The 17,026-nt window shown below is 43.1% G+C and overlaps 2 protein-coding genes and 1 long non-coding RNA gene across 6 annotated transcripts; 2 read left to right on the top strand and 1 right to left on the bottom strand.

The window, feature by feature from the left end:
• Window positions 1-395: 395 nt before the first annotated feature.
• Window positions 396-3,434, top strand: LOC146759066 (uncharacterized). Of its 2 annotated transcripts, XR_014932848.1 has the most exons (4): window positions 396-520; window positions 608-715; window positions 1,493-1,589; window positions 3,278-3,434. It is a non-coding gene; the product is annotated as an uncharacterized LOC146759066 (long non-coding RNA). The 2 variants fall into 2 exon arrangements; XR_014932847.1 differs by lacking the exon at window positions 396-520 and having other exon boundaries at window positions 582-715.
• Window positions 2,236-6,260, bottom strand: ECHDC2 (enoyl-CoA hydratase domain containing 2). 3 transcript variants are annotated; one of them, XM_015870608.3, is made up of 10 exons: window positions 6,147-6,260; window positions 5,913-5,980; window positions 5,281-5,368; window positions 5,083-5,169; window positions 4,551-4,643; window positions 3,997-4,053; window positions 3,424-3,611; window positions 2,979-3,029; window positions 2,674-2,721; window positions 2,236-2,442 (listed from the first exon to the last, which is right to left on the bottom strand). In XM_015870608.3, the coding sequence occupies exons 1-10, from the start codon at window positions 6,247-6,249 to the stop codon at window positions 2,365-2,367; spliced, it is 861 nt and encodes a 286-aa protein (XP_015726094.1). In that variant the 5' UTR covers window positions 6,250-6,260; the 3' UTR covers window positions 2,236-2,364. The 3 variants fall into 3 exon arrangements, with proteins under 3 accessions (XP_015726094.1, XP_015726092.1, XP_085367859.1); XM_015870606.3 differs by having other exon boundaries at window positions 6,105-6,260; XM_085511733.1 differs by lacking the exon at window positions 5,913-5,980.
• Window positions 6,261-6,344: 84 nt separating this feature from the next.
• SCP2 (sterol carrier protein 2) lies at window positions 6,345-16,085 on the top strand. Its single transcript, XM_015870603.3, has 16 exons — window positions 6,345-6,464; window positions 6,741-6,795; window positions 7,120-7,191; window positions 7,429-7,560; window positions 8,013-8,077; window positions 8,404-8,530; window positions 8,640-8,703; window positions 8,950-9,036; window positions 9,367-9,517; window positions 10,157-10,304; window positions 10,746-10,853; window positions 11,072-11,225; window positions 12,944-13,037; window positions 13,576-13,705; window positions 14,710-14,789; window positions 15,199-16,085. Exons 1-16 carry the CDS (start codon window positions 6,423-6,425, stop codon window positions 15,292-15,294), a joined length of 1,605 nt encoding a protein of 534 aa, XP_015726089.1. The 5' UTR covers window positions 6,345-6,422; the 3' UTR covers window positions 15,295-16,085.
• The last annotated feature ends 941 nt before the right edge of the window (window positions 16,086-17,026 follow it).

Below are 17,026 nucleotides of genomic sequence, written 5' to 3' on the forward strand. Positions count from 1 at the left end.
AGGTGGTTTAAAATAATGATCTGCAAATTTCTATCTACCACCCTTCTGGGCTGTCTGCTATTGTGCTTCTGTGGTGAAAGTCTTATTACTTGCATGCAAAGTGTTGTTAGTGGAATGAATATGAATTTGTTGGTACCACAAGAATCTGAACCCAACATGACAGCTCTTCTTCAGTACTGTTCTTTCCTAATAACAGGAGAAATTGGTGCAACATCGAAACTAAATCTCTGCTACCATGTGCTGCACAAAATGAATCTGATGCAGATGGTCCAGATAGTGAAGATGTTGCTCCATGAAACTCTAAAGCCAGAGAACTGTAAGCAGTTTTCCTGCCAGGGTAGAATAATTCTATAGGCCAGTGGCACTTATCTTTTTGTAAATGCTGAAGATAATGCCTCTGCTTTACCTCTGCAGACCGTTACAAAGGAAACTTGTACTGTGTAATCTGGTAAGGTTACCTCATTTATAGTATTGATAGGTTCTGGTTTGATTCAAGACCGTAAAGACTATTTCTAATACGGTAAGTTGCATTTTCTTAGTATGTTCTGGTAACCCTTTGTGTGTTTACTGAAGGCTTATTTCTCTATTGATTCACTTTTGCTTGAAGGCTGCAGTCCAGGGAAGTTGGAAGCAACAGAGCTACATTGAGTGGCATGTCTGGATGCTGGAAGAGCATTGATAATGAAAAGCAACCTTTGGAAAGTATTATCTCTTTGTAAGTTGTCAAGAGAATAGTGGTGTGTTTTCTTTTAAATCTCATGTTTAGATGCAGTATATTTGTAGGCCAGTTTCACCAAAATGACTCTATAATGCTTTGATCCGCTGTGATAAATTTTCATCAAGAAAGAACAGGAAAAATTGAAGCATACTGTTACGTTGCTGAAGCCTACCACGTATCTAATAATCCTTTTCTACCTTTTTGTTTTGCCTTTACATTTGCTTATGGAGCATTGAAGTTGCTCCATGTTCTTTGGCATCTTTGAGAGCTGACTGCTGACACAGGGGATTTTTGTGCTGAGAAGCAAAGACCAACTTGCAGAGTGCACAGCTGGCAGCCACTGCTTTGTGTACAGGGACGTCTGGGGCTCTTCAGTACCAACAAAAAACTGTGCTGTAATTTGAAAATGAGGCTTTTATCTACATTATGAGTCTATGACTGCTTTATAGATAGTCTTATTTTGTTCAGTCTTCTGAGAGCTGTCCTAAAAGCAGTTGTTTTGAACTCAGAGAAACAGGGCCTTTTATCTTTCTTTATCAATCAGGCTCTGTAGATAAGTGATGGGTGAATTAGAATGTCTAATTTATTTATTTTTGCTTGCTTGTGTTTTTGCTGCCACTAGCACACAATCTTCTGTTTCACCATAGCTGCTAAATAATGGAACAGGGGAAAGAAAGGAAATCCTCAGCCACTTGACTGCCACATTCTTGCCTAGGTTTTTATTATCTCTTCACCTTTCCTAAAGTAAACTTTTCCATTTTTTTTCCACTTCAGCTGCTCGGTACTGTACTATCAACTGAAGGGGAATTGCCACATCTATGAAATAGAGAATGCCCAAAGAGCTCCTGATGGACAGAGAACCCCTGCTAAGGTACTAGTGTAGGTTCATAGACTTTGATAGTTTGTCTTGTGGCTAATTTAAGTCTCCTAACAGCTACAAGTATAAACATACGTTTATAGAAATGCTATATTGCTTTGAGGATCTCTTCTTAAAGGCCAGTCCTGTAAGGTTAGTGTTGCTAGCCCAGAGGAAAATATAGCTTTTGAGTCCTGGAGGAAGACAATTTCAGCCTCTTTTCTAAGTAGGAAGCTGGGCTCAAATGTTTAGACTTCAAATGTCTCTGTACTGTTAGGCTTCAGTTTAGAAATACAGTGTTATGCCCCTTCAGTCACAATAAACACCAGAACCCTGTTTGTAATTCAGCATTCCTCAGAGAATCTATGAAATCATACCTATGGTCATGCTAGCAGTATGCTGTCTATAAAGACATCAGCTCTGCTCCTCACCTTAGCCCACACACATTATTCTGTAGTCATCTACTGAAGCACAGAAGGAGAACTGAGCAGTGTGCATGAGAACAAGGTTAGAAGCTAGATCCATCAGTTCAGCCTAGAGGCTGTCCATCCTGACTGGCATCATTAACTGATTAACTCTTTGTTCATCTGGTTGTACTGCCTTCGGGCTACCTTGTTTCAGATTCAGAACAAGGAAAGATGTACATTCTTTAAGATCAATCGGCTGTACAAAGTTAAATCTTTATTGGTGAATCGTTAGTGAAAAATGATCTAGTGAGTATTCAGAAATGCAGTCCAAGGCAATGAGAAGGAGTTACGTGTGGGGAGTGCAGGCACAACAAAGGGAAGCATTATTTGCCAATAAACTGAGGTGGTCGTTTTTCCCTGAAGGCAACCATTCCCTCCTGACGGTCTCTTGTGGGAATATTCTGCATTAAAGAAACATATATTTATTTGGTGATAAAGAAATTAAACACAGTAGTTAACACACTGAAATAAAGGTCTGGAACTGCACTTGGTTTATGTGGTCAAAGCTTAGGATCTAGCTGGTAGTCTTCTCTCTTGAAGAAGAAAATACAGTAGGGTGTTGGGAGTATCTGGCTTTAGAAAACATGGAGTAGTTGTGTTTCTCTTTAAAAAGCAGTTTGAAGGGAACTTACCTGTGCGTAACACATCCCCTCAATTGCCATCCCTGATGCAATATCAACCTGCAGACAAGAGGGAAGGAAAGAGGGACACAGTGAAAATTAACTGGTAGAGACTGACATTAGACTTCACTCCTGTATTAGAACTGCAGTGCCACCATCTGCAGAATGAAACCCTGCTGTGGTACTTTCCTCTTTAAAAGCTCTAAGGCAAGTTTAAAAGGCTTTGTTTAAACAAGGATCACAGTTAACTATTGTATTTTTACTGTAGTAATTTGTCAGAGCTGCTTATGTGCTTCCTTTACTGCAGTACTGATTACCTCTATTCCTCTGTTTATTGCCAGTTTTCCCATTTTCACAGCAATTGGAGCCTGTATTAAAAAAAACAAACAAAAAAGCCACGTCAGTTTACAACACAGAAACAGTCACAGCATCACCCTACCTCCAATTGACCTTTGTCTAAAGCAGTCTGCAGTTAGTTGTTTAACTACTAAAAAAATACAACTTAGTGTTATCTACAATCAATAGATTGACACCTTTATGCTGTGTATATGTATCCTGCAGGTCTGGGAACTAAAACTGTGAGTTAAATAACCGGATGTTATGTTTGTTCCCACAGAAACTGCATTCACAAAAACAACAGAATTAAGGGACTTGAACATCAGTATTTAAGACTTGGATGTTTCATGGAAAGAGAGTTGTTTGTTCTTTCTTAAGGAAGCAGAAATATATTCTTTACATTGATAATATGAATAAAACACTGACCCGAGGAAGGATTTCTTTAGCCAAGGTTAATGCTCTCTGGTAAGCTGCATCTCCCTCCTCATTTTGGGGCACAGCGTGATTTACTAATCCCATTGAGAAGGCCTCTTGTCCATCTATCTGTCTCCCCGTGAAAATGAGTTCCTTTGCAAGACCTACTCCAACACATCTAGGCAGGCGCTGGGTTCCACCTTAGGACAAGAGCAAAAACACCACTTTCCATTTCTGAGAAATGCACCCAAAAAGCAACAGCGTTTTGTCTTTTATGCAGGAGGGAAGCTTGAAAAGTAAAGGGTTAACAACTACTGGCTGAATGTGTCAACATTTTGACAAACATCTGAACATCTTCTGCATTCTTGAGTATTTTAATGAATAGGAAAAGAGGGAAGGGCCCATCCTAAACTAACGGGAGACAGGACCTGGAGCAGAACTCTGGATTCAGACATCTCAGGCTTGTAGAAGATGTTCTTTAATTACATTCAAAACCAAACAAGGAGTGCACCTCAAGTGCTCTAAGGGCAGAATATTAATGGAACCATAGAGAAAATAAGAGGCTGAAGATACAATGAAGGTTACCTGCTCCTGGAAGAAGCCCTCGTGTGGTCTCTATAAGACCCATTTTAGCTGATGAAGCTATGAAAAAGAAAGAAAAATGTTTAGTTATTTTTTTTAATGTATACATTGTCCTTAGGAGCTGTACTGTGTTTTTCCAGGCAGTTAGAAAGTCTAAACACCACAGTGCTTAATGTCCATCTCAAGTCAGATGAGCAATGTATATAACTGCTACATTAGGGGTAAGGAGCAATACTATTTTGGCAAATGAACTTTGGGCTCACAGTGGATAAAATATATTGGATGAAAGAACTGAAACACCACAAACCTTACTTCTCCAAGCTGATTTAAGCCATGAATGGATCTAACTAGAGTGTTGACTCAATACTGCATAAGAACTACCGCATCCCCCCAGTGAACAGTTTTCTGAAGGAATCCTTTCAACTTCTGCACAAATGCCTTCTTATTTCTTGAGCCATGTAAGTTCTTTTATTCACCTGCTAACTTTCTTTAGCAGTCAGCTACTATGAGGGTAAGCTTCCTTTAAAATGCAGCCCCATATTAAGCAACACACAGACCTGCAACTCGAAGGTCACATGCCAACGCCAATTCTAGTCCACCGCCCAGTGCGTAGCCATCTATTGCAGCAATGGTGGGTACGGGCAGGGCAGCTAGAGAACACAATACAGGTTATAAGGTTTTCTTCCCAAAACTATGTTGCACCCACTTCTGGAATGTAACAGCCTAAATGTAAAGCATTTAGTAGTTCTCTATTCTGATTGTTCTGCTCTTCTCATTGGTATTTCAGTCTGATTTGACTTTGGTATTTCTCTAGTGAGAGTAGAACAGTTCTTAAATAGGGAAAGAATATGGGTCCAAAAAAAAGAGGAGTGGGGAGCAGCAGGTATAAATACACTGACACAGTCAAATACATCCAGAAGTCCAAGCCCTTCCTTCTTAGGTCAACATGATGCGAGTGCTTTTGAGGGTATATTAGAACTGGGACAACCAACATTACAGAATGCTTCGTTAGCAGCAGATACTAATATGTATGTCTGTCCACTGCTCTTCATCTTAGACAATTCAGAACCGAAATGTACAGTCACCTACCAACTTCATCCATGAGATTTCTCAGCCTCTTAACAAAGTGTCCAACTTCTGCATCGTCCATCTTTTCACGCTCCTTTAAGTCCGCACCTCAATCAGAAGAAAGAAAAAGGTGAGAGTGCTATTTTTTGTACAATGTGAGCAGCTCACAGCCCGAGGAGCTGTGGATTTTCACTCACAGTTTGCAGCCCCGTTACCTACCAGCACAAAACACACCCTTCACTTTGCTCTTGAACACCACCACACGAACCTTCTCATCAAAGCGGAGCTGTTCCAGAGCACTGAAGAGCTGTGAGAGGTAGAGGAAAGCCTTAATATGTGGATGTATGTACTGAAATTAGAGCAAGCTTCTAATCTATGCTTTTTTTTGTTTTTTTTTCTAATTTCTCTGCCAGCACCAGGAATTATGCAGAAATCACAGATGTGACCCCACTGTGACAGCACTGGGATGTTTCCCATCTCTTCCTCCCCCTTCAGAGGTGGATCATTGCTGTCCTTTACACTTCTGTCCAGGTATGAGCCAAACTCTCTGTAAACTATAATCAAAGATTATCAAAGCCCTGCTAAGGTCTGGCAGTGAGCACAATGTTGCTGTTTTTACTCTATTAACTCTCATCTCAGTTATCTGACCCAACTCCACCATCAGTCTGGACTTACAGCTGTAACACGTGTCCCTCTTTCCCCTCACTATAACCTGCCTTGTCTCAGACTCAGCCTATTCCAACCCTCAGGAGCAGATCACATCTTGGCTGCGTGTTTCCCACATCTGTTCTCATCACACTGATTAACTGATTGTGATTCCAAGCAAGTTTCCAAGCCAGGGCCATACTCACTTCATCTACAAATACTTTTCCCAAAGAATTTCTTGCATGGGGTCGGTTCATTAGGATTTCAGCAATACCTTAGGAGACAAGTTCAGTTACAGTTCATTGCTGCAATAACTCAAATGGGATTTGTTCATATGGGAACGTTCTTAGGGCCGGGAGGGGCACAACCCGTGAGCGTGCCGGGGATACCGGACCGACCCGTGCCGAGCTCCGGTGCTGCCGGGTTGGGGCCGGACTCACCGCCGCTCTCCCCGCCGACCTGCACCTCCTGGCCGTGCCGTGGCACAGCTGTATGGATCCCACCGCGGCCCCAGCGCAGCGCTGCCCGCCCCAGCCGCATCATGGCGCCGCTCTGCTCCCCCTGCTCCTCCCCACCCCATGTGGGCGGACTCGGGGCGCTGCGCCTTTAAGAAAAGGGGCTGTGCGGGGTGTTGCGGTGCAGCCCCGCCTCCCGGACGAGGCCCCGCTCAGCTGAGATCCCGCAGGGTCTGTGAGGAACCAGGGGGTCCCGGCATCATGCAGCGCCGGGTGTTCGTGGTGGGCGTCGGGATGACCAAGGTAACGGGGCGGCCTCGGGGGGTCGGTGCTGCGGGCGGCCCGATTCGTTCCTCGGCCGCACTCGGAGCTGTGCGGACTTTGGCCGCCTGGTTTTGGGTCAGTGAAATGGCTTATGTTAGCAAACGGGATTGGAAACGGATTGCCTCTAAACGTGCTCCTTTATCGCTCTAAAGGCATAGAGTCACTGTGTGTCTCCAGGCCAATACGCCAATCTAGTGAAGGATGTGTTGAATCTGAGTGGTTCATTTTGTTTTTGTTTCTGTTTTTGCTTGTCAGTTTGCAAAGCCCGGTGAGAACAGCGTTGATTATCCCGACCTGGCTAAAGAGGCTGGTAAGTCAGCAGTAAGAAAGCATTTAGCTTGGCCACCGATGCTCTTTTAAGTCAGACGCACATAAAAAGCAAATCGAATCCCCAGCTGATCTTCAGCCCTGCGGGACTGAAGTCAAAAGGATGTTGGAATTGAATCAGACACATCCTTTCCTATCCGTGCATGCTACTCGTGCTACTGGTGACCAACAGCAACCTCTGTGTGTGAATACGGGGCTGACTGGTTGGCTTTTGCTGGGGAAGGAGCTTGCTGACAACCAAGAACACCACAAGCTCATCCTAATGAGAGCTTTTTTCCTTTTCCCCCCAACTTCTCAAACACTTTAGGCCAGAAGGCTTTAGCTGATGCTGGGATTCCATATTCAGCGGTGGAGCAGGCCTGTGTGGGTTATGTTTATGGTGAGTATCATGGTGCTTGGGATACGTGTGTGATGTGTGTGATCCGTGATGCTCGTGGGTGTGAAGTTTATCCACGTCTGAGTGGATAAATCAAGGGGGATCCCATCAATTTCCCATCCTGGTTTCTGAAGTGGATGAGAGATGGTCCAGATGACAGCTCAGACTTTCAGGCCTGAACACTGGCATTGCGTTGTGTTAATGTTATGTCTGGTGTTAATGTTATTTGTTTGCATACAGGTGACTCAACCTGTGGACAGCGAGCCATCTATCACGGTTTGGGTTTAACTGGCATTCCTATCATTAATGTTAACAACAACTGTGCTACTGGATCTACTGCTTTGTTCATGTCCAGACAGCTGATAGAGGGAGGTGAGTTCTGCTCTGCAGCTGAGTAGCTCACAGTCTTTATGTCTACACATACCACTTGCTGCTTCTGTTTCTTAAGTTCCTTTGTGGATTCTGCTACTTTCTTGCACTTAATTGCTTATGTTTCTGTAACAACAACAATGGGAAGGTTCTGTACGGTTATTCTAGTATTACTGGCAGAGATAAAAATGCTTGGTCATGTGAAGTAATTGTTCTCAAACTGTGGAGAACTGTTGTAAAATAAACCTAAGTCCTCTGTTGATCTTTCAGTCTTCAGTAGTAATGTTTTTGTAACAGAACATCCCCATCCCAACTGGACTCACTATTAAAAACTGAGAAGGGAGGAGGAAGGGCTGGTAGATGTAATGGACATTTATTGTAATGAGAAAGCTGATGGTACGTATTGTTATTTATAGTTGCGTTGTGTTCTAAATAGCCAAAACTTTTATTTCAAGGTTTGGCAGACTGTGTTCTGGCACTTGGCTTCGAGAGAATGGCAAAAGGATCCCTTGCTTCGGGTGTAAGTGTCTGAACGTTCTGTATGTCGTTGTGTTGGCCGATGGAAAACACCTCCTTGTTCGCTGAGACATTCACCTAAAGTGAGCTGTTTGACGTGCTGCTGTAAACAGATACAAAATAAACCTTGGGTTATTTTTGACTCATGGAAGCTTGTAATGTGTTTTATGGTCCTGACTGCAGGTACCATGTGCACATTTAGCGTGGAGTTTCAGAATTAATCTGAAGCAGCCCATCATGCTTTTAGTGCTTTGCAAAGAACGTATTTAAGGTGGGATTAATAGAGAATAATGACATCATGATTTACCTTATAGCTGTTTCTCTTCTTAGTTTGCAGACAGAACGAATCCAATGGACAAGCATTTAGAAATCATGATCAATAAATACGGCTTAGCAAGTGCTCCAGTAGCACCGCAGATGTTTGCAAATGCTGGCAAAGAACATATGGAGAAATACGGTATTGTTAAAATACATTTTGCCATAAATTGTCTTTGGTTTTTGCTTCTGTAAAGTCTACAGAAAAAGAATGTGCAACCTCCTTCATTCGTCTCACTTTCTCCTTCCAGGGACAAATCCAGAGTACTTTGCAAAAATTGCATGGAAAAATCACAGCCATTCAACCAACAACCCGTGAGTAAAACACTCCAACTCCACACTGTGTGAGCATGTGTTGCGTGTACATAATTCCTGCAACACTGATGCAGCTGTTAGAAATACTTAGAATATGTTGTTTATTACAGCTGGTAGAGATTCTAAATCCATTGTCTTGTACTGGGTAAAAACAGCTGTATAGTTAGTTGCATGAGAGTGAGATATGAGTAATGCCTTCTCCCAAGGACTGCACTGCAACTAAACCGGTGCCTTTGTTCCCCTCAGGTACTCCCAGTTCCAGAAGGAATACTCATTAGATGAAGTTCTGCAGTCTCGCAAGATCTTTGACTTCTTGACTGTCTTACAGTGTTGGTAAGGAGAGAACTTTGCTTTGGGAAAGCAATTTGTTAAGAGAACTTTGGTAGCTCACCTACTTAAATAAAGCTCTCTTACTATTAAATTCAAAGTTACAGTTTATTGAAAGTATTTCCTAGTTGTTTAGCTGTCATGCTATTCAAGGTTTGTATATATATATATATATATATTAATCCAGTCTGAAGGTCTTCAGCAAACACTTGTGGAATTGGCAGTTACAATTGCATTAGTCAGAAAGCAGTTTTTTCCCTTTCTTTTCAGACTTAATGCTGTGGGAGATGAACATTAATAACTCACAATGATGACCCCTTTTTTTTTTCCCGTTAGTCCAACTTCAAATGGTGCTGCAGCTGCAATTCTGGCTAGCGAGGACTTTGTGAAAAGGCACAAGTTACAGCCTCAAGCTGTGGAAATCCTGGCACAGGTGATGGCTACTGATTTTCCAAGCACGTTTGAAGAGAACAGTTGTATGAAGATGGTAGGTTTCATTCCTATAGTCCATAATAATCAGGGTTTTATTTTGTCCTAATGATAGTGTGGACTGTCAAACAACAAGCAAGCAGACTGTGATTTGGGCAGGTGAAGTGGTTATGGAATAACACTAAGAAATGGATAAACATTAAAAATTGATCTAATTATTTAAAGGCTGCTTAATGGAAACTTGAACTGGAAGAAATGTGGTTTAATTTCTCTGTTTATAAGATGAATAAAACTTTAACCCATTTTCCTTATGTTAATATATCCTTATTCCTTATAATATATCCTATAATATAGGATGTAATATATAATCCTAATAGATATAATCCTTAATATATTTATTATTCACTCAAGGTTATGATTTAGTGTAGGGTTTTTAGAGTTAGGGTTCTGGTTAGGCTGTGTTTGGACTTGATGATCTTCAAGGTCTTTTCCAACCTGGGTAATTCTGTGATTCTATTTCCTTATGTGAATGTAATTCCAGAGCTGAAATAACCTGTTGTGTGGTCATTAAACACTATGGTAGGAGATGCACTAAAGTGAATGAGAACACCACCTCCAGTGGGTTATCTTCCCTTGCAGGATAAATAGAAGCACAATAAAATAGCTGTTTCTTTAATGACATTTTAACTTCTTGCAGGTTGGTTATGATATGACTAAAAAAGCTGCAGAAAAATGTTTCAAAAAGGCAGGTCTAAAACCTACCGATGTGGATGTGATTGAGCTCCATGACTGTTTCTCAGTTAACGAGTTCCTTACCTACGAAGCTCTTGGACTCTGCCCAGAAGGTAACAGCATCAGCAAAGCTTTGTTTTATTCAAATGGAAAGTGCTATGAATATCTTTTTTCTTCTTCATGCAATTAGAGTTGTGTGCTGGGCAGGTATTACATATTTGAATGCCATAATAGCTAACCTGGAGGAAAAAGGAAGCTGCCTGTGTAGTGACATGAAGGAGATGTGCAAATTGTGGGATGTGTTTAACAAATTGTATTACTGTGATTTCTAGAGAAGCACAGGCGTGTACAGCAGTGTGTGTTGTAAGCAAGCACGCGGAGGTGCAGGGCTGTGGGGCTGCAGGGTCTGATGCAGTGTATCTTTGATTTTGTTACGTGCATTTGAGCAAGCACCCAGCTGTTGTCACTAGGTGGTGTATTTCACACAGCCTGAGCACGAATAATGTTCTACAAACCACTGAGCAGTTCTGCTTCTCTACCTATTGCTCCGTCAGGAAAAGCGTGTGAGCTGATTGACAGGGGAGACAACACGTACGGGGGAAAATGGGTCATTAACCCCAGCGGTGGTTTGATCTCCAAGGGACACCCACTGGGTGCCACAGGTAAGAATTCACTGTCACACCTTCAGGTCTGGAGCAGTTTTGGAGCAGGCGGGCTCTTCCCACTGTTAGTACGGGCACGAGGGGTCTAGTTCCACTAGCTCTATTCATTCGTTGTGGTACTTTAGAACTGAGCTTTAGGGTCCGTGTTCCCCAGCCGTGATTCCGTTTAGTTTTGCTCTCCTGGCCGCCCACCCGTCGCTCTGTGCTCGATGTTCCAGGCCTGGCGCAGTGCGCCGAACTCTGCTGGCAGCTGCGCGGCCTGGCCGGGAGGCGGCAGGTGGGCGGAGCGAGGCGGGCGCTGCAGCACAACCTGGGCCTCGGCGGGGCGGTGGTGGTGACGCTGTACGCGATGGGCTTCCCCGGAGCCGCCAGGTGAGCGCCGGGCAGCGGGGGGTGCGAGCTCGGACGGGGGTCGCGTGTGCGGCGGGGGAGGCGGCTCCGAGCGCCGTGTGTGTGTGAGTGGGGCCGGGTGTGCGGAACGATGTGCGCCCTGCACCAACACCTCACTGCAGCCTTCAAATACCTGAAGGGAACCTACAGCCAGGAGGGGAGTAAACTCTTGGAAAGGGCTGACAATAGCAGGACACGGGGAAATGGTTTTAAGTTAAAAGAGGGAAGGTTTAGGTTGGATGTTAGGGGGAAGTTCTTCACTAGGAGAGTGGTTAGGCCCTGGAACAGGCTGCCCAGGGAGGTTGTGGATGCCCCGTCCTTGGAGGTGTTCAAGGCCAGGTTGGACGGGGCCCTGGGCATCCTGATCTAGTAAAGGTGTATGTTTGGTGGCCCTGCCAGGCAGGGGGTTGGAACTACATGATCCTTGAGGTCCCTTCCAACCCGGGTCATTCTGTGATTCTGTAAAACTCGGTATGAGCTTAGAGAGCAGGATCTCTGCATTCACTGAGGGGCAGTGCCTTCCTGTCAGCTGTGGGGGAGCTTTGCAGATGAAGGTTCCCTCAAATAAATGCCTTTATTTCCTATAGGTGACTTCACTTTCATTGGCATAGAGAGCTGTCCTTGTTATTTCATAGGTGCATCCCAAGGCAGAGCATCACAGAGTGGTTTTGTTGGTGCCCCAGTGCCTTCCCAGCACGGCTCTGCTGCCCCGGCCATGGCTGTGGGCATCTCCAGGCACAGAGCACTGCAGCCCTGATATTACCAAGGCCTCAGCCCTCAGCAGTCCGTGTTTCACCTGTATTGAAGGTGTTTGCAGATCCCTGGCTCTCTGAAAGGCTTTGGCACAGGGAGTTCCACCAACGTGTAAGAGACTTTGGAATGAAACAGTGCAGCTGATGTGTTGGGACAGCAGTTACGTAACTGCGCGGTGCTGCGCGTTGTGTAAGTGAGGGAAAGGCAGCGGCATTGCACGCTTAGGAGGTGTGCACAGACCCAGTCATTAGATTCAGATCCTGCCTGTAATCTGCGGGTTTGGTAAGAGTTACCAAGAATTTAAGATATAAGCGATAGCAGAACCTGATTTGTTTTTGGATCAGCTCTTAAATTGATTCTGCTTTTTTTTCTGTAGGTACCTTGTAGCTTTTCATCCTGCATGTACATCATTTATTAGCAGCCATGTGTTGTCTTCAAATGACACAGTCCCTACAATTGCTCCCATAGCAAACACCTACAGGAGTGCTTTGCTCTTAGCACCATGCAAATAAGTTCTGGCAGCACTTCAAGTGATTCTGAAGAATTTAGGACCATTTCTGGGATTACAACAGCTGAACTTCTGGACCCATTCTATAAAGGCGTTTACTTGACCACGCACAAACAAATGTAGTCCATGGAGTCCTTGAGGTGGTGGATGTGCTGTTTCCATCTTTGCACACAGTGTGGCGATAGAGCTGGCTGATTGATCTTGGTTTACTTTCCTTACCACATGCCCTGCCTGCACATCTGAAGTGGCTGCGTGCAGGAGGTGGCTGTGACACTGCTGTCTCACCCTCAGGAAGTCAGCTCTGCTTGGACTTGGTGGGGTTGCCCTGTGTTGCTGAAGCGTTTCATTATGGCTCTTCTCAGTGCTGTTGGTCTGTTTGCATTGATTGGAAGATGTTGAAATTGTGATTAAATGACTTTTTTCTTTTTTTCCCCTCCAGCGATGGCCGAGTTACAGCTGTGCCTCTCAGCGCAGCTGTTGATGGATTTAAGTCGCACTTGGTCTTCAAAGAGATAGAAAAGAAGCTCCAAGAGGTATTTGGGGTCTACTTTTACCTGTAATGCTATTTTAATTTATGGTATGACATGTGCAAAGCCTGGAGGGAATCCAGTAGCATAAATCACCTTTTCATTACTGCTTGTTGAAACAGTTCACTGTCAGATCTTTTCCAGTTCTGTGCCATAAAGCATTTTTTTCAGACAGCCCTTAACCTGTACAAGAGTATTTGAGTAGAGGCCATATACAAGGAACTCACACTAACATGTTTGTTATCTATTGCTTTGTAAGCATGAGTAAAAGAAGAAATCACACGTTGGTAGACAGCAAGACAAGACTGTTGGGGCAGCTGTCTTTTTTGTTTTGTTTTGCTGGATACATTTTAATAAGGAAAGATGGCCATGGGTGCTTTATTCCTTACAGGTTGTTTAAATGAAGGCTAGTAGAGGGGAAATAGTGGTTCTATAGGTAGAAGTTGTTGGTAGAAAGGGTGAAGTTTTTTAAAGTGCTTCCTCTGTCTCTTCTAAAATTCTTCTGAAGAAAGTGAATAACGTGCATCTTATGTGTCTGTTGCAGGAAGGAGAGCAATTTGTCAAGAAAATTGGTGGCGTCTTTGCCTTCAAAATAAAAGATGGTCCTGGAGGGAAGGAGGCAACTTGGGTAGTAGATGTGAAGAATGGAAAAGGCTCAGTAGCAGTTAATTCAGGTCAGTGTTACTTTGTGATGTCATTGCAGAAGATGAATACAATGATTGTAAAGGCTATAAATTCCTGTTCTGCTGAAGTGGTGGTGATGCTGAACAGAAGTGGAGTTAGTGTTACTTTAGTTATAAACTTCTCTTAATATTAACACTTTTATTCTGTGGTGTTCAGGACCAAGACTTCTCCTCCTGTGAATTTTGTGTGTGTGGGTGCATGTTTTGTTTGAGGTACCCATCAGCTGTGTCACTCAACTCCCACAGGGACTAGGAGAGAAGTAAACAGAACTCTTGGTTCGTGGGTTTGTGTGTGTAGTTCTTTATTTGTTAGTTTTTGTTCTGTTTTGTCAGGTGCTCCGTGGCTGGTCTAGCTCATCTGGTTCCTTCTCTGCAACTAGTTAAGCAATAAAACTTACCCAATTCCAATGCTGCATTAGCTGACATAAACTTTAGGCCTGTTTTAAAAAGGGCAGACATAAATAAGAATTGAGGAATGGGTGGTGGGTTTTCAATAGAAGTATTGGAGGTGAAGGGCTTGTACCCTTGCCATGGAAGCGTCTTGTCTGAAACTGCATCTTTTTAATGTAAAGATAAAGCCAAAGATGACACTCTGTTCTCAAAATCTTGCCTGCCTATGAGCCTACATTGTGAAGCTTTTAATTAATTCCAGATCAGTCTCCTTTCACATCTTTCATTTATCTAAGATATTATGGAAAGAATAGTACTCTTTTCTGTTGTGTGGGCAAGATTTTATCAGAGGTTTAGGCTTAGTAATACAGTGTCTGGGAAGATAGGGTGTGTGAAGTTTTTAGTCCTTTACTATATGCTACAATACAGCTCAGATGCACGCTGGCTCTTAAGTAATCTCTTACTGATATTTTCTAATGGCCTTTATTTAGAAGTGCTGCAGGTACCACTGTGCTGATCTGGAATGTTGGCAGATTCTTTGGGGCTCTGCAGCTGGTGATACTGTTCTGTCTGTTTGAATCTTCACAGTCACCTCTGTTTTGCAGATAAGAAGGCAGACTGTACAATTACGATGGCTGACACCGATTTGTTAGCTCTGATGACTGGCAAAATGAATCCTCAGACAGTAAGTGTAACATGGATGAAAGTATGATAGTACCAATATTGGGGGGGACATTTTTGAGTGTATTTCAGCTTAAATTTTTTGAGTAGATCAGAATAAATTATTTGATAATTCCCAGCTGCATGGCTGGGAGGGCTTTCTGATAACACAAGTACTATGCAGTACCAAGTCTATTCTCTTCATGAATCGCAAAGGTAGTAAGTATACTTTCTCAGGCTACTGTTCTTCCTTTTAGTGTCAGAAAATAACAGTTGCTGATGAATGAATGCCGGGTGTCTGACAGAGCTGTTGGAATTACAGTATTGCAGGCCGAGGCCTGCAGGTGTATAACAACACGTAACTTTTGGGAGGAGTATGACTGGGGTAATGAGTTGCATTGCTATTGCATTCATACTATTTTTTTTCTCTCTAGGCCTTCTTTCAAGGCAAATTGAAGATTTCTGGGAACATGGGCATGGCAATGAAACTTCAGAGCCTACAACTTCAGCCAGGAAAAGCTAAACTTTGAGCTTGCTGAAGTAACAGTCAGTACTTCATACTCTTTACAAGAAATTAGAATGATGCTGGATGTTGATAACATGCCACAGACTGGGCTTATTTGGTCCTCTCTCACCTAAATTCAGTGATTAGAGATCTTAACTCGCTTGATAAATTCCATCAGTTTGTAAATGGCAAAGGTTTTTAGGCTAAGCTTGAGGCAATAACTCTTGCAAAAGGTTTATGGTGCATATTATGAAAACAAATTTTTCTTTTAATCTAAGAAAAGTCCTGTAAAACTCAGAGTTGATGAAGGCTGCGTGTTGTTGTCCAGGTTAGTTGGGAAGAGAGTGAGGAAGGTTACAAATAGTTTGATCTATCACTTAAATTAGCATTTTTAAAAGACTGTAATAGGAGATCATGCAAATGCTTTCAGACTTCAGTTCTAACAAATCTGCTGCTGCTTTAATTAAAATGGTCTTATAAGGGGGGATCTCTAACAATGTTTTTAAAATAGCCTTCAGGAATTTGCTATAAAATCCTTTTCTTATTACTACTTTGGAGTTAAATCTATCCACAGGTAGGTGGCAACTAGAACGTTGCTTTGAGATTCATAGAATTTGATAGTGCTTAACCTTGAACAAAGATAAGGTTTGTCAGGAGGGCAGAGAAGGAATATAACCAGTGTTTTCCTGTCTTCTCCTGAGAAAATCTGATGTTGGTCATTAGGAATTTCTTATTTGTAAAAGCTTTAACTTCTGTTTTTGGGAACATGTATTCTGGTTGGGAGTTTAATAGAAAATTAAATATAATTTTCCTGTTCTTCTGTGCATCTCTTCCTTGGATTCGTGACTGAAGATTTCATATTCATGCACTAAATTGAATGTTTGATACAGATTGTCACTCAGGGCTTCTGTGGTCATCCTTTTTTTTCCCTTAGCTTCTGCCCATAGATGCCTCATCAACTCTGTCTCATTACGTGCACATGCCATACGTGGGTCAGGACTGAGGAATTTTCAAGTCTTTCATCATAGTGATGCACCTCTTACTGTTCAGAGCTCCACCCCTACCCATAAGCAGCTGCATGGGCAAGGAATAGGCAGAATCTGCATTAAATGTGGTGAATCTTATGCGTTCCTAAGAGAAACATTATGGAAAGAGTTGGAAGTTTTGTAACTCCAGTCATGTCTGAAACTGAGCAGACCATCCCCGGGCTCCCCAGCACCAAGGAGTGTGTGCCCGCGGGATGCCATGTGCAGGAGTGCTTTGGGGCCTTGTGTGTCCTCCACTGGGCACAGGGCTGTCTGTCCCCATGGCTGCTCCACAGGGTAAGGAGCTGAATGCCTGCCAGCATGGCTCTGTGTTTGTGTGGCTCTTCTCAATCCTTTGCAGTTGAGAGAGGCACAGATACCAGTAATTGCCTCTGCGTTTTTCACTGTGGAACTGACGAGAATTAACACATCACTACAGTGGAATTCTTCTGTCATGATACGCTCCCATTTAACTGGTGTGTTTTTCTTCCCAGTTTTCCCTAAGCTTTTTTTTTTTTTTTAACCCCAAATCAACAGCAGGAGATGGAGCTGCTGCAGCTATTTACATTAAGGTGCTATTTACAAGGTTTCTTCTCCAGCTTTCTGCCACCTCCTCATTCCCAGCAAACAAGGTGCATTATCCTCACAAATCCCGACGCTCCTCAAGAGCCATCTCATGTGGCAGAAGGTGAGAAAGTTCAAGAGCACAAAGGAAAACCTGTGTTGCTGAGA

Source organism: Coturnix japonica, chromosome 11, assembly GCF_054131305.1.
Source record: "Coturnix japonica strain WE chromosome 11, WE-NBRP24, whole genome shotgun sequence".
In the NCBI taxonomy this organism is placed as follows: domain Eukaryota; kingdom Metazoa; phylum Chordata; class Aves; order Galliformes; family Phasianidae; genus Coturnix; species Coturnix japonica.

Excerpts from the sequence above, each read along its gene's own strand:
- ECHDC2 (XM_015870606.3), bottom strand. The coding sequence starts at position 6,249 with ATGATGCGGCTGGGGCGGGCAGCGCTGCGCTGGGGCCGCGGTGGGATC. Across the intron at positions 5,170-5,280 it reads GAAGGGTGTGTTTTGTGCTG|GTGCGGACTTAAAGGAGCGT; the intron begins GTAGGTAACGGG and ends CTTCTGATTGAG. Across the intron at positions 3,612-3,996 it reads AGGGCTTCTTCCAGGAGCAG|GTGGAACCCAGCGCCTGCCT; the intron begins GTAACCTTCATT and ends TCTTGTCCTAAG.
- SCP2 (XM_015870603.3), top strand. The coding sequence starts at position 6,423 with ATGCAGCGCCGGGTGTTCGTGGTGGGCGTCGGGATGACCAAG. Across the intron at positions 6,796-7,119 it reads CGACCTGGCTAAAGAGGCTG|GCCAGAAGGCTTTAGCTGAT; the intron begins GTAAGTCAGCAG and ends CAAACACTTTAG. Across the intron at positions 10,854-11,071 it reads ACACCCACTGGGTGCCACAG|GCCTGGCGCAGTGCGCCGAA; the intron begins GTAAGAATTCAC and ends TCGATGTTCCAG.